Source organism: Euprymna scolopes, chromosome 6 (genome assembly GCF_053919585.1).
Source record: "Euprymna scolopes isolate OS-2025 chromosome 6, ASM5391958v1, whole genome shotgun sequence".
Classification (NCBI taxonomy): Eukaryota; Metazoa; Mollusca; class Cephalopoda; order Sepiida; family Sepiolidae; genus Euprymna; species Euprymna scolopes.
Genome location: NC_136487.1, coordinates 127,215,505 through 127,231,569, shown reverse-complemented (window position 1 = coordinate 127,231,569; position 16,065 = coordinate 127,215,505). Strand labels below are relative to the sequence as shown.

The 16,065-nt window shown below is 34.7% G+C and overlaps 2 protein-coding genes across 12 annotated transcripts in view; one reads left to right on the top strand and one right to left on the bottom strand.

The window, feature by feature from the left end:
- Positions 1 to 16,065, top strand: part of LOC145277948 (uncharacterized) — a 163,530-nt gene that overhangs the window by 79,693 nt on the left and 67,772 nt on the right. The window lies entirely within an intron of this gene.
- LOC145277947 (salivary peroxidase/catechol oxidase-like) overlaps positions 9,203 to 16,065 on the bottom strand; it is a 65,115-nt gene continuing 58,252 nt past the window's right edge. Inside the window, exons 14-15 of the mRNA XM_080130034.1 lie at positions 12,389 to 12,491; positions 9,203 to 9,710 (exon numbers count right to left, since the gene is read on the bottom strand). Of these exons, the coding sequence (XP_079986160.1) occupies positions 9,386 to 9,710; positions 12,389 to 12,491 (428 nt within the window). The 3' untranslated portion in view covers positions 9,203 to 9,385. The remainder of the gene's footprint in view (positions 9,711 to 12,388; positions 12,492 to 16,065) is intronic.

Below are 16,065 nucleotides of genomic sequence, written 5' to 3'. Positions count from 1 at the left end.
GATGCGAAATTTTATAAAGGAAGTAATCTCTGGATAAATGACCAATAAATAAAATAAATTAAACTTTGGGAATCTATGTTAAATCTGTATGATTTAACTCATTCTGTGGCCGTTCTCAGTCTTATGTTGTTAAGGTACAACTTATAATTAAAAAAAAACAATTTGTGCTTCTTTCATTTTTATTGTAAAAAAAAATGGTTAAAAGAATCGGTTTGGAATCGGAAATTAAGCTAGAAAAATCGGAACTTATTAGTTCCGATAAAATTTTTAAAATTATTTTTAAAGATTTTATGCATTTTTTTAGCGTTTTCGTAAAAAAATTCTTTTTATCCACATCTGAAAGATAATAATTATTGATAACATATTTAATAAATCTCACACTTCAAAACGCAAAAGATTAAAAAAAAATGAAACACTTTCCAATTTCGGGTGTCAATCTTCGATATCAAAGGTGCCCTTTGAAATTTGTTTTGTTTTTTGTTTTTCTACACACATTCAACCTCTTACAACAAAATGAGTGTAGGCGTAATGGATAGCTTGGACTTTAAGAGGTCAAAGGACTAATAAGGATGGGAGTAATTAAGTTCCCAAAAATATATTTATACAAGGAATGTGAAAAAAAAATTACACGCATATATACACGTACATTCTTTACTTGTTAACCGGTGAAAATTTTAGATTGATTAGATAATTACCTGATTTTTGGCAGATTTTTAAAACAGACTCTGTTACGAAAATCGAGAACACTCCGTAAATTTGGCGGTCACTATATATATATATATATATATATATATATATATATATATATATATATATATATATATATATATATATATATATATATATATATATATTAAAACAGACTCTGTTACGAAAATCGAGAACACTCCGTAAATATATATATATATATATATATATATATATATATATATATATATATATATATATATATATATATATATATATATATATGGGTAAAGAAACTGAAATGTTAGTAGCTAATACGATCGGACCAAGTTCATATTTGCCAATTCTACTTGTGGTTCGGTTTGACAACTGTTTTTGCGTTTTATAGTAGCTTTCTTTTTGTGTCTCTCTGTTTGTAAGGCTTTTATTTTCTGCCTACTTTTAATCAGAATCCTTCAAAATCTTAAGTGCGAAATTACGGTAAAAATTTTTACTTGCTACAGGTGTGATTGTCCCAATCACTTGGCAAAGGACTGCTCACAGAATTGCCAAGAGAGGTCAGACAGTAAGATACGAAAAGTCCGTCGTGAGATACGTTGCTTCGGTTGCACTGGCCTTGGTCATATATCATCGCAGCGCTAAAGAAATGCTGAAGCGGAGGAGGTATTAGCATTACTCTCCTCCTTAAAAACTGAACACTAAAAAGCTCCTTTCCATAAAAGTACGTACAGATAGGCAAGAGTGCACGGCGTTGATCGCTTCCAGGTGTTCGCAGACTATAGTGAGTAAAACCGTGTTTCGCTTTTGGAAGTGGAAAGCAGTAGGAGTCCTAACAGCTGATGGAAGGACATTGAATTGCCGCGGATTAGGCAGAATAAATGTAGAGGTTGTCCAAGTTCCATTTGTCGACATTGAGGCGTTGGTCGTGGATAAACAACTGTTGGTCATCGATCTACTGTTGGGGATTAATGCTATCAAGAAACTCGGCGGAGTTTATTTTATGGAATCAGGCGAAGTACGTTTCGAAGGTCTAAACAGATGTGCTGTAATCTCGATGAGCCAAACTATGTCGTGGCTTATGATCGCAGAAACAAAGAATGAACTGCATTATTCCAGTGAATTGAATAACAGTGTGCAAGAATACACTGTGCCTTGTCATGCCGGGAATACCTATAAGAACTAAATTCAACAGTGGTAGCAGAATGGATGGTTGGTGCCATATTCAGAAGAACTTAGTCCACCCAAGAGTCTAATTGCCTTAATTATAGTAGTAGTGCAGGAGCAAAAGCAAGGTGAGCCTGGTGTTTGACGACTGGGAATTGAATTAGTTTGTAGATGCATTCACTGCCAATGCAAAAGTGTGCGCGCAGAAAAAAGAGAGTGGCGACGACAAGGAGTCAATGTGTCGCTTATTGATCTGCGAGATGCATATCTTTAAATCCATGTTGATAAGGCACTATGACCGTTTAAAACAGTTATTTCCAGGGGCCAGCGCTTCTGTCTCACACTGTTGGGATTTGGACTGAATGAGGCGCTACTTATTATGAAGTCTGTTATAGACGCTATCGTATCTCAAAATCATACGATCAAAAGCATCTCATCAGCATATGTTGATGATATTTTCATTAATGAAAACGCAGTTCCTTCGTCGCGAATGCAAAAACATGTTTTTGATTATGGTTTGGTTTCCAAGGATCCGGTGTGACTGAGAGACAGAACCAGAGTTCTTGGCTTGCAAGTCTAGAAAACTTCCGATTCCGCAAATCCTCTGATGAATTGACTCGTTGATGTGTATTTTCTCTCTGTGGGAAACCCAATGGCCACTTCTTCGTATATAGATGGCTGGGGGCGGCAGTTGCATTTATCAAGCGCTTATCAACTGCAGAAACAAAGGGCTAGGATAACATAATAAAAAACGCATATCTCTGTCACATATTGTGCAGAAACTTTTAGCAAGGTACGAGAAACGGATCCTGTTGAAGCAGACTAGTGTATGGACGGCAAAAGAAATTACAGTCTAGGTGGATGCGAGTTGCATAGCCACAGGAGTAGCACTGGAAACGAATGGAATGGTAATTGAGGATGCGTGTTGGCAACGTCCAACTAACGATGCTCAGCGCATCAATCTAACTTAACTCGACGCGGCACTCAAAGGAGTTATGCGACAGTTGGAGAATATTTTCCTTGAAGGGGGGGGCGATGGAAATACTGACCAACAACGCTACTTCTTTCACCACTAAAGGGTTTGGAAAAATTGCTAAATACTGGGGCATACATCTGCGGTTTCGATGTATCTACTCTCCGAGTGGAAACAGGATTATAGAACGAAGTCATGGCCATCGCAGCCAGAAAGAATTTTTCAATATTGGAGGCGATCTACTCGCACAACGTCAACCCAAAGGATAGTGTTTCACTTTCCACCGCGCTAGCTGACGTACATGTTCGTCAAAAGTGTTGAAGCTAACCAACTGCACAAACCAGAAGTGACTGGAGGGAAGGATGAAAGAGGAGATGTCATGTGGGTGAAAAATCCGCGTAACAGGTGCACAACAAAATATAACAAGGGTCGCGTGACTGAAGTGATCATCCCGCAATCTGTGAAAGTAGATGACTCGGCATGTTAAAGACCTTCAACCGGTAATATGGACGCACTTATCAAGTGAAGAAAGTGATTGTGAGGATAGTTAGAGCTAATCTATTTTGATGCTTGACAGTGATTCCGGTGCTAGTAACCTCCCAACTGATGTGGTGTCTATTGAAAGCCGCCATGCTGACGAGAGTACGCATGAGAGTGAGGCTCGCGTCATTCCTCTTTGAAGAAAGACCCGACAAAGACGGATACTACCTCCTTGCCCTGTTTGTGATCATAAGATCGGGGGTGTAAAAAAATCGTAGCTTACTTGACTGGCGGGGAGGGGTCGTGTTCATTCGCTTAAAGAAAGAAGAAGAAAAAAAGCTAAAATGGTGAATTCGTTTTTGTATTTGACAATCACGTGTGAATAACATGAACTTCATGCAAATTAGACGCAGAAAAGAAGTCGAAAAAGGAGCGACCGGCGAGTTGAAAGACAGTGTGTTATGCAGACGGACGTGTGTGTTATCAAGATTCCGGTGCTAGTAACCTCCCAACTGATGTGGTGTCTATTGAAAGCCGCCATGCTGACGAGAGTACGCATGAGAGTGAGGCTCGCGTCATTCCTCTTTGAAGAAAGACCCGACAAAGACGGATACTACCTCCTTGCCCTGTTTGTGATCATAAGATCGGGGGTGTAAAAAAATCGTAGCTTACTTGACTGGCGGGGAGGGGTCGTGTTCATTCGCTTAAAGAAAGAAGAAGAAAAAAAGCTAAAATGGTGAATTCGTTTTTGTATTTGACAATCACGTGTGAATAACATGAACTTCATGCAAATTAGACGCAGAAAAGAAGTCAAAAAAGGAGCGACCGGCGAGTTGAAAGACAGTGTGTTATGCAGACGGACGTGTGTGTTATCAAGATTATTGAAGCTGACTCAAAAGATTGTAGGCGGAACAGAACACAACTTTAAAACTCCACTGAAATCAATTTTCAAACTAGGTTTTTTATTAATATTCATTCAATATGAGCCATAGACCAACTCGAATTCTCGTTCAATATGTGAGTTACGGTTAAAGCAAAATCTCTTTGAACATAATTTACAGATGAACGTAAGTACCATCTAAAAATAAGAGTGACAGATCAACACCAATACTCTTTAAAACGTAAGTGTTACAGACAAACGCAAAAGGCCGTTTAACATAAGAGTTACAGACCAACACAAATACTCTTTCAACATGATTTACATACTTTCATAGTGGAAAAATATTTGCATTAGTCTGAAACTGAAAATGCATTTGCTTTAGTCTGCCATGCTTTGGTTTGAAACGCTTCTTGTGTTTGGTCTGTAATTCTATATGTAGAAAAGTATTTGTGTTGGCCTGTCACGTTTGTGTTATAAAAAGTATTTACGTTGCTATTTAACTTTTACGTTGAAAAAGTACTTGCATTTGTTTGTAACTCTCATATTTAAAGCGTATTTGTGTTTTGGTCTGCAACGATTGTGTTTAAAAGTGTTTGTATTATTATTTAACTCTTATGTCGAAGGACTACTAGCGTTCGCCTGTAACTCCTTTATTGAAAAAATATTTGTGTTGATCGGTGACACTGATTTTAAAAAGAGTATTTTCTTTGGTTTGTCATGATTTTATTTAAAGAATATTTTAATTAGTTTGACACATTTATTTTCAAAGAGTATTTTCGTTGATCTGAAACTTTCATGTTTAAAGATTATTTGCGTTGATCTCTCACATTTATGTTTAAGCTGTAATTGCATTATGCTGTCATGATTGTGTGTAAAAGTATGTATGGTAGTCTGTAACACTTGTGTTTGAAAGAATATTTCTGTTGGTCTGTGACACTCATAATGAGAGGGTATTTGCGTTGATTTGTAACTGATGTTCATAAATGATTTGCGTTTGCCTCTGACTTATATGTTAAATGTGTACTTTGTTGGTCTGTTACGCTTGTTTTGAAAGAAAGATCATTTGTATTTGTCTATAAGTATTATCTTGAAAGATGATATGCGTTGGTCTGTAACTTTCGTGTTTGAAATTAGCATTTCCGTGTGTCCCTATATTTGAAATAATATCTTCATTGGTATTTCATATCATTGGCCAGTGTATTTGGTTTAACTTTTAACGCGCATATTAGACAGACTATTTGCGTTGATATGTAACGTTTATGTTTGAAAGAGTATTTGCGCTGGGTTGAAACGCTTAATCCTCATCTCAAAAATGAAAAACAAGTTTCGACAACGAACGACCGATTGATTATTAAGGTAACGATTGAATGGGAGAGGCATTTGGTGACAGAGTTTAGTTTTAGCGAGACGTTTTTGATTCTTGGGAAGCGATAGGACATGGGTTGAAACGAATAACCAATCCTCATCTCAGAGAAACGAATATTAAACGTTTTTAGCATAAGCATTCTAGGCCAACGCAAATAACACTTCATATAAGTGTTATTTGCATTGGGCCAGAACGCTTATGTTAAAAAAAAACGCTTATGTTAAAAACGTTTAATACTATTTTCTGAATCTTTGAGATGAGGATTGGTTATTAGTATTAACAGGATTCTTCAGCCTACTGTTCTCATCTTGAGTGTCATTTTCACAACGTTTCGGTCGATGTAAACTTCGCCATTCTTAAATAGTCTTTTACGTTGAAATAGTATTTGCATGTTTGTAACTTGTGTTTAAAGAGTATTGACCTTACTGTCACATTTATGTTTAAAAGATTATTGACGTTAATCTGTCACACTTATGTTTGAAAGTGTATTTCCGTTGGTCCGTTAATGTCATGTTTAAAGAATTTTTGCGTGTGCTTGTAACTCTTATATTCAAAGAGTATTTGCGTTCTCTCTAACTCTTATATTAAACAAGTATTTGTGTTGCTCTTTCACTTTTATGGTGAAAGAATTTTTGCGTTCACCTCTAAGTCTTATGTTGAAAGACCATCTGAGTTAGTCAATTACGTTTGAAAAAGTAATTGCGTTTGGTCGGTTACTATAATTGTAAGAGTTTGATGTTGGCCTGTCACGCATAATGTTTGATCGGTTACTATAATTGTAAGAGTTTGATGTTGGCCTGTCACGCATAATGTTTGGTCGGTTACTATAATTGTAAGAGTTTGATGTTGGCCTGTCACGCATAATATCTTCATTGGCATGTCATGTCTTTATTTGAAAACGTAGTTGTGTTCATTTGTAACGCTTATATTTGAACTTAGGTTGTACGTATTATGTTTTAAAACTATGTGTTCAGCCGTAACACTTGGGGGGGGGCAATTGCATTGGCGTTGAACTGTAACGCTTATGTTTGAAAGAGTATTTCTGTCTGTGACGCTTATGTTTCAAAGAGTATTAGCTTTGGTCTGTAACGCTAATGTTTGAAATACGTGTTTTGATCCCTCATGTGTGAAAAATATATTATCGGTCTGTCACATCTATGTTTAAATAGAATATACATTGGTTAGAAATGTTTATGCTTGAAAAATATTTGCGTTGGTCTATTACGCTGATTTGAAAATAATAGCTGCATTGGTCTGTAACTAATTTTCAAAACTTATTTACATCAGGCTCAAACTGCTATGTGGAATGAGTATTTTGCGTTTGTCTGCCATGTTTCTGTTGAGCGTATATTTGTGTTAGTCTATCACACTTAATACTTGCGTTGGTTAATAACTTTATGCTAAAAGAGTATTTGTATTTGTCTGTAAATCTCATGTTTTTATTCGTCTGATACGTTTATGTGTTTTAAAGCATTTCCGTCGGTCTGACACTCTTATTGTGTCACATAAGGGCCCTACGATTGCTACCGAGCACGGTTAACTGGATAAATATGCAGGTTTATTGCAAGATTTGGAAAGCCAGAGGTCCGCCCTCAATTGAAGGATATCCACAAGAAAAAGAAAATAGAGTGTGCAAGAGATCACATGAAGGTGAATTTTGAAACTATTTTGTTAACCGACAAGTGTCGAGTGACCCTTGATGGACCCAATGGGTGGAGGGGAGGATGATATCATAATGAGGGTGTACGTCCCCAAAGGATCAGGCGTCAACAAAGAGGTGGTGGTGTGGTGTTCTGGGCTGCAACCATTGGCAATGAGCTGGTAGAATCATTCAGAGTCGCAGATGGAGTGAAAATTACCGCCAAACTCTACATTGACTTCATTAAGTAACACTTGGAACCCTTGCACAAGAAGAGGAATTTGACATTCCGGAAAAAGATGGTAGTCACACATGATAATGCACCGTCTCATTCTGCAAGGATAGTCACTGAATATTTGGAGAGAGTTTTTGTCAGACATGGGGAAATAATGCGATGGCCAGCCTGTTCTCCGGATTTAAATCCCATCGAAAATCTGTGGAGCATCTTAAAACAAAATATTTACTCGGGAGGAAGGCAAAGATGACCTCTGGAATACTATTCTGACTGCTGCCAAAGACATTTCATCAGATGAAATCGAAAGTTTGACATCTTCAATGGACCAAAGGCTTCTGGCTCTTGTCAATAAAAGTGGCAATTATATAAGATATTGATTGTACTATGAAACCATATTGAAGTTGTTTGTTCTTTATTGTTGTTGTTCTCAATTTACAAATTCCTAGAATAATAAATGTTTAGATTGTCTTATAGAACTTCATCATATTTTAGCATTGGTTTGCATATGAAGTTGGCAGACCGAAAAAAATGCAAATTACCAAAATGGCTACTAATTGTTTATTACTGTGCAGATTAGCTTAACATTTTAGATCTGCGCTTGTGTTAGTGTTGCCATATAACGTGCTTAATTTCACAAATTTTCATTGAAAACTATCGGAGTTAGAACAAAAACATCGATTTGCATATAATTCTGGCACGGGGTTATTTAGGTTGCTGTGTAACTTATACTTTGAAAGAGTATTTGTATTTGTCTGTAATTCTCAAATATAAGCGTGACAGACCGGCAGAGATATTGTTTCCGTATCTGTGTCGGTCTGTCACGCTTATATTTGAAAGAGTATATGTGTTAATCCGTAACGTGTAAATTTGAAAAAAGTATTTTGGTTGGTCTGTAACACTTATGTGTGTAAAAGTATTTTTGTTGTAGTATAATACCCATGATAAAAGAGTATTTGCTTTGGTCTGTAATTCTAATGTAGAAATAATATCTGCGCCCGTCTAATCTTAAACAAGTATTTTCGTTGTTTTATGTTGAAAGAATATTTCCTTAGTCTATAACTTTCACTTTGAAGAGGTATTTGCGTTGGTCTCCCACACTTATATTTGGAAGAATATCTTCATCAGTCTGCCACGCTTATCTTAGAAAGGTGTTTGTTTTGATCTGGAACGTTTATGTTTGACAGAGTATTTGTGTTTATTTGCAACGCTTATGTTTGCAAATGTATTTGCACTACGCTGTAACGCTTAAGTTTAAAAGTGTATATGCATTGAGCTGTAACGCTTAAGTCTTAAGAGTATTTGCGTTGGGTTTCAATGCTTATGTTTGAATATGTATTTTCGTTGACTCTAATGAATTTGTTTGAAAGAATATTTGCTTTAATCAGTAACGCTAATGTTTGAAATAGTATTTACGTTTGTGTCTAGCGCTTTTGTTTGAAGGAGTGATTGCTTTGGTCTCTTATGCTTATGTTTAAAAAGAATTTGTATTTGTATGTCGCGCTTATGTTTGAAGAGTATTTGCGGTGGTTTATCTCGATTATGTTTAAGGAATATTTTCGTTGGTTTGTAACTAATGTTAAAAAAAATATTTTTATTGATCTGTCATGATTATGTATAAAAATATTTTTTAATTTGTCTGTCAGGCTAATGTGCGTTTATTTATTTGTCTTGGATAAGTCTAGAATAGCATTTTCATTGTTATGTGCGCAGAGAAAAATGAACGCAAAATATGACTGTTCTTGCTATAAATATAAAAAATGATAAACATGATACAAAAGTAGATGCTTACAATATTTTATTTGATTCTTAATATTTCTGACATAACAACAGTTGTACATCAGGTTGAAAATCTTAACATACTACAAACTTGATTATAACATTTACTAGATATCAGATTTTCACACAAATTTTTATTGTTAAAATTGAAAGTAACGAAAACATTTGAAAGAATAAGAGACGAATTATAGTTTCAATTCCTTCAAAATCACAGTAAAATTTGATTTATTCGGATTCAATGGCTTGCCGTCACGACCAAAATTTTTGTAAAACGCATCATATATTTTCTTGATATCGCCGAAGTTAACAATATTGTTATCCTCTCCACAGTCCACAAGTTTGATTGCAGATCCAGAGCAGAAACAATTACTGCCAGCTAAAGCATTGCAAGTACGAGTTAATACACGTTTGTTGGAACTGCAACCATTTTCTACCCAATTAGACCAGTCAACATTTGCCCAAGTACACGGTTTTATATCAGGAAACTCTGAACACATTTTTGGTTTATTTCTGGAAGAAATTAAAAAAGAAATAAATTAAAAATGATGAAATATGATAACGCCATTTATTACTGCTCCGTTTTTGTTGGAATTTATTTCAAAGAAATATGAAATTCTCTAGTTTATGCGCATTTATTTTTTAAATAGTTTTGCATTCTTTTCTGTTATTTTACTACAGGTTAATTTACTACAGGTTAATTTACTACAGGTTATTTTACTACAGGTTAATTTACTACAGGTTATTTTACTACAGGTTAATTTACTACAGGTTAATTTACTACAGGTTAATTTACTACAGGTTAATTTACTACAGGTTATTTTACTACAGGTTAATTTACTACAGGTTAATTTACTACAGGTTAATTTACTACAGGTTATTTTACTACAGGTTAATTTACTACAGGTTATTTTACTACAGGTTAATTTACTACAGGTTATTTTACTACAGGTTAATTTACTACAGGTTAATTTACTACAGGTTATTTTACTACAGGTTAATTTACTACAGGTTATTTTACTACAGGTTAATTTACTACAGGTTAATTTACTACAGGTTAATTTACTACAGGTTAATTTACTACAGGTTAAACCATTATTTCTGTACATGTACTATTTTTACGAAGTTATTCTTGAGAGATGTTAGATGTTGCATCTGACATTGTGTTTGGTGATTGCCTTTTAAAATTCCAAACTTGGAACTTAATTTTTACTACGATTGAACTCTTTACCTGACCTTACTTGAATGATTTTATGTTGATGGGAGTGTAGTGCGATCGAGACGCGATTCGAATGAACTCCAAAAAAGCGACTGGCTTTGATAGTTACTGTCTTTCTTTCTCCTCTTCGTTTGGGATAACCCTAACCCTAACATTTTCTTTTTCATATCAAAAAGCAAATTGAATTTTTCACATGAACGTGATAACTGAATGTTTTACACCAATCAAAATCTTTTTAAACACAAAATTTAACAAGCTGATATGAATTTAGACATATCCATACAAAACGAGGAAACAATAAGAGTTCTCCCGAGATTCAATCGGACGTACCTCAAACTTACCCTAACCCGAGCCTTTGGCCAGGGGAGATGAAAATAAATACTTCGAAAACTCACGCTTTCATTTCGCACATATCTACAAACACACACTAATTATAACAAGGTAAACCAACACACACAGTGCTATGGTGCCTAATAATCTCATTGTCTATCACTCATTATTATATACTAGCGGGGGTACCCGGCGTTGCCCGAGTGTTTGTTTCCGGGACGGGGGGGGGAGTTTTAAAAAATGTTATGGTAGGTAAGTAGGAAGGATCAAACCCGGAGTCATGAGTAAAAGTAGGAAAATAAAGTGTGAAAAAAAAACATCTGCAACGTTAACAGTTCGGCCACCAAGAAAAGTCCATTCCAGTTGTTTAAGAAAAAAAAAACGACTACGGTAGGTCGGCGCGAACGTGAAAATATAATGTGAATTGTCCAGCACGCTAACCACTACGTCACAGAGCACTGCAGCTTAGTTTAGTGATTTTAAATAACTTCACATGAAAGAACTACGAAGCCAAACCGGTGTTCTCTTCTCAACTGTTTCTTGTGAACGATCCCCAAACGGTGTTAAGTGGTGGCAGGAGGAGGAGGAATTTATTAGAGAGAAAATATTTTACCACTTCCATTGATCTTAACCGATTTTGGCCGTGACTTCTCAACAGAAAAAGTATAGAAATCTAAGATTATCGAGGAATTTGAGAAATAATAAGCTTATAACACACCTCAGATATAGTTCTGCCGTTTGTGCATATTATATTTGCATGAAATATCTTGATTTTTAATCCTATTAATGTCAAAATCAGACGGGAAAAAATGAGTTCATTTTATTTATATAGAGAAGATTATTATTATTATTATTATTATTATTATTATTATTATTATTATTATTATTGTATATCATATACACGTATTTGGATTCACAAACATATATAACCAAACTCTCCATGTCTGCTTATTCACGGAACATTTCCCAAACCTTTTTATAAACTAATAGTTTTATAAATATTTTGTTATTTAATTATATTTTTCTTAATTTTTACAGTTACAAAACATTGTTTATGTTAAGTTAGCACTTGTTTGCTGGTGGCCTTAATATCATTCAATGCTTCATTTATTCCCATCCTTCATTTTCTTTCTTCTTTATAATATGTACTTTTATAAATACCCAATATTAATTGTCGCTGTAGTTTTTGGAAATACTCAAAGATGCAATCGTTGCATAAAATTGCCCCAATAAGGTCAGAGACCACACTACATATATGAATCAAACATCCTAAGCTCTTGTTATGCTGCACTTATATTCTTTTTTCTAATATTTGAATATATAAAGGAGATTCAACCACCGTATAAGTATATAACGCTTTGTATTCCCAAATTGTCATCCATCTGATACTGACTAGGCTCAATATTGCTTAACATAGGTAAATCAAAAATTTACAACTTCTACATTGCTTGACTTAAATAATCTGACGAGAATCGCTGGCAGTGTGATTCTGCCCTATTCACTCATTCAAAAGCAAAAGAAACATTTTTTTAGATTTCAATAAAGAATTTGATACATTTTTTTTAAATAAGGAACGAGTAAGTCTTCCGGCTTTAAATCTGGAATCATACATTTAAATAGAAACGAAATATTTTGTACTTACGTCGGCAAAGTGCTTATCTGTAAAGCGTTTGTGGGAACGTTCGTCGAAGCATCACTGCATAAGATTTTCGCTAATGTCGCTTCCTTTATTTCAGCAAATTGTTCTATTAAAAATGAGATATTATTCTATACATTGAAAATTATTTAATATTAAAAGAAAACAAGTTTTAAGGCTTTCAGTATATTTGTATTATGCGAATACAACAAAACTATTGATAGATTCACAGGTAAAACTCTTTTTGAAAAATGAACCCTTCTTTTAACCGTCATTGCTTTCAGTCGTATCAGGTTGACAAGGAAGTTCTCTCGGTCTTTAACTTTTAATTTCAGATGAACATATCTCGGTTCAAACAAAAATTTATTCATCAAAATAAGTACTATAATTGGCAATGCAAAAAAAAGAGCATTTATACCAGTAACGTAAAAATCTTGTGTTCTAGTGGAAATTAAGTCGCTGAAGGAGTTTTTGATAGCGCTTATGTTTGGGAAGCATTTCTCATGCAGAAAGTTCCAATGTTTGATAAAGTGGTTGTCGGTAAGTCTGGAGAGTATGCCGGATGAGGCAGAGTTTATTAGACCAAGTAATTCAACTTCTGCAGGGTCGGGTTAGCAACGTGCGGTCGAGCGTTGTTGTGGAAGAGAATTGGGCCCTTTCTGTTGACTAATGCTGGGTGTTGTTGTTGAAGTTTTTGATGCATTTCATCCATTTGTTGACAGTACTTCTTCGCCTGCATTAAAAAAAACTGACCACCAAACAGTCAGCGTGACCTTCTTGTGCAACTCTGGCTTCAGGAAGTGTTGTGGAGCTTCGTCGGCGTTTAACCACTTAGATGAGCGTCGCCGGTTTTCGTAAAGAACCCACTTTTCATCGCAAATCACTACCCGAACGAGAAATTTGACGTTCTTGTTGCGTAAAATTGGGGCAGATGACACTTCATAACGGCGTTTCTTTTGGCTGTCATTCTAATCGTAAGGCACTCAGTTATCAAGTCTTTCGTATATCTAATATCATTTAAGTGGTTGCAAATCGTCGTATACGTCACGTGTACTTCAGAAGCAAGTTCTCGAACAGTTGTTTGTGGATTGTCTTCGATTATGTCTCTTAATTGATCGTTGTCAACATCCGATGTCTGATCACTGCGCTTTAAGACTCTGGTCGCTGCCACGAACTTTTTTAAACCACCATTGTACTATGCGTTCAGTAGTGGTTCCTAGACCCAACGATTCGTTGATATCGCGAGCTCTTTCAGTAGTTTTTCGGCCTAACTTGAATTGAAATACGGAAATTTCAACTTTCTAAAAAGAAGACATGATTGTTTAAAAACGATGGTAATTTAAACGATTGGGTAGATTGAAAAAATTCTTTTAAATGACATATAACGTAAAGGTATAACGAAGACTAATTTTAAAATACATCATCAAATTTAAAAATCCGCAAAAACCTTCTTGTCAACCTAATATTTCTCAAATGAACATAAAATATAGTTTTTGTTAACAGATTTAAGAATAACATCAGACAAATGGCAACTAATTTTCATAGTTACCTGCTATTTATTTTAACAGCGTTTGCATTGCCATTATGCATGGCAAAATCGAGTATATGTTGCTTGCGTAAAAATCATAGATTCTCTCCATTACAAACATATCACGATTTTGGTAAGATATAAAAAAGTAAAACTAATATTGCATAGAAATATACAAATTGCGACCGTGGTTTCTGTTTACTTGCTTCAAAGCTTCAGATACTACATATTTCTACAAATATTACTCTGAGACAAGAAGTCAAGGTGCCTGTTGTTAGCATAGGATTGATAGAGTCATCTGCGTAAGTTTTCTTGGCATCGTTTCTTTCTGCTTCATTTCTTGGTAAATTCAAATGTCTGAGAATGGCGTTGGAAGACATATTCCTCCGGGTATTCCCATATATAAAATCATAAGAGCTTAAAACTGGTGATCTTGCTGGCCAATCCAAGTTTTTATTGAAAGAGATCAATCACCCACGAAATATTTTTGTTACTTGTGCATCGTACTGAAATTTTGAGAGCTATTCTAAACATTGAGAGGGGAGAGTGTTTTGTAAATATTCTGTGCTTCCACCTAACAATTTCTTTAAAAATGATATCGTGAATCTTGAATTTAACCTGAAAAAACAATATTTAAAAATAAAAGCACCACATTTTTTCATTAATACTTTAAAATGATTGGTGGAGACTATATACTTTACAAGGGAGATGTTTATTGAGTAATATTCCCTGTGAAAATAAAGACAGCAGAAGGAAGAAGACAAAGAGAAAAATAAGTGAAATGTAAGATGTGAAGACTAATGAGAAAAGAAGAAGGCAAAAAAAATAATAGAATCCTACCCTGCACGTTGAAAAGTTTTAAAAATTATTATGAATTATTAAAAGGACAATAAGCTATTCCAAGTTTTACTATGTAAACCCTTTTTCATTGAGAAAATATGCTGCGATAATTCGATTAGCAGAAATTGAAGAAACGATACATTTGAAAAGGAATACATTTATAGACTAAAAAAAGGGGAAGTGCGTTGCATTGTGGGAAATTGTTGGTAAAAAAATGATTACAATTTCTTGGCCGATTGAAATGCAAGATGTAGGGAAGAAAATGAGGAAAAGAAACAGAAATAGAAGCCTACATTGGTAGTAGAAATACAAGAAAATGGCAACATATTATTTAAAAAAATATATATATATCTCGGCCTTTAAGACGGAAAAGGGTACAATTTAGTTTCTCAAGTGAAAACTTCGTCGTTTTATTCTCAAAATGACATAATTGCTTTGAACCGCCACTTAGTTGTGAAGTTTCATCACATCTCTGACCTAATAAATCTTACTTTGTTGTCTGTTTCTACCAGCCCATGCTATATGAAGATACCGACTTCCTAACCTAAAATGCACTAAACATGCTATTATTTTTCATTACCTTTGCAAAACTCAACCATGATTTTCGATATCATGTTGTTCAAAACCCAAAATAACAATAATTTTCTCTATACAAAAACCAAGTTAAACTCAATTTGGAGTATAAAGAACTTGAAGAATAAAAACTTTGACCAAAATGGCCGGATTTGGCACCAAATAAGCAGAAAATAGTCGATATGCTATGAAACATAACAAGCAATCAAAATCTTACACCTTATCTTGAAGGAAGTGTATTGACACTCTACAAAGTAATGGGTAAGAGCGATCAAGTGCGGTATGAGATAATCGAGGTAATATTACGAAGACCTTTGGGGGTGGATCTTTTATGGCCTATTAAAACTTAACAAATAACGAGATGTTTGGGTGAATCAGTTGATGTCAATACCAACAACATCGTCATTCTACGAGTTGGGAATGGGGAGACTTTCATAAACAGTTGAAGAACTGATATTCGTACATGTGATGAGAATTAAAGAAGTTAATTATTGCAAACTTAGAAGAATTTACAAAATACACTCGATCAGTGCGAGCAAAGTATATAAAGAAAGAATGGTAAAAAGTTGCAGTAAAAATAAATCACTATATGCTTAGAATATAATTTAATCTGATGACGCTGTTGCCTCGAACGTAAACTGAAGCTAAAGTTGGCCTTTTATTTTATCTACTCTGTTCTCAAAAAGTACAGTAATATCGTGGGTCTGCATTCGCAACAACTATCTATAGAATAGAAATATGC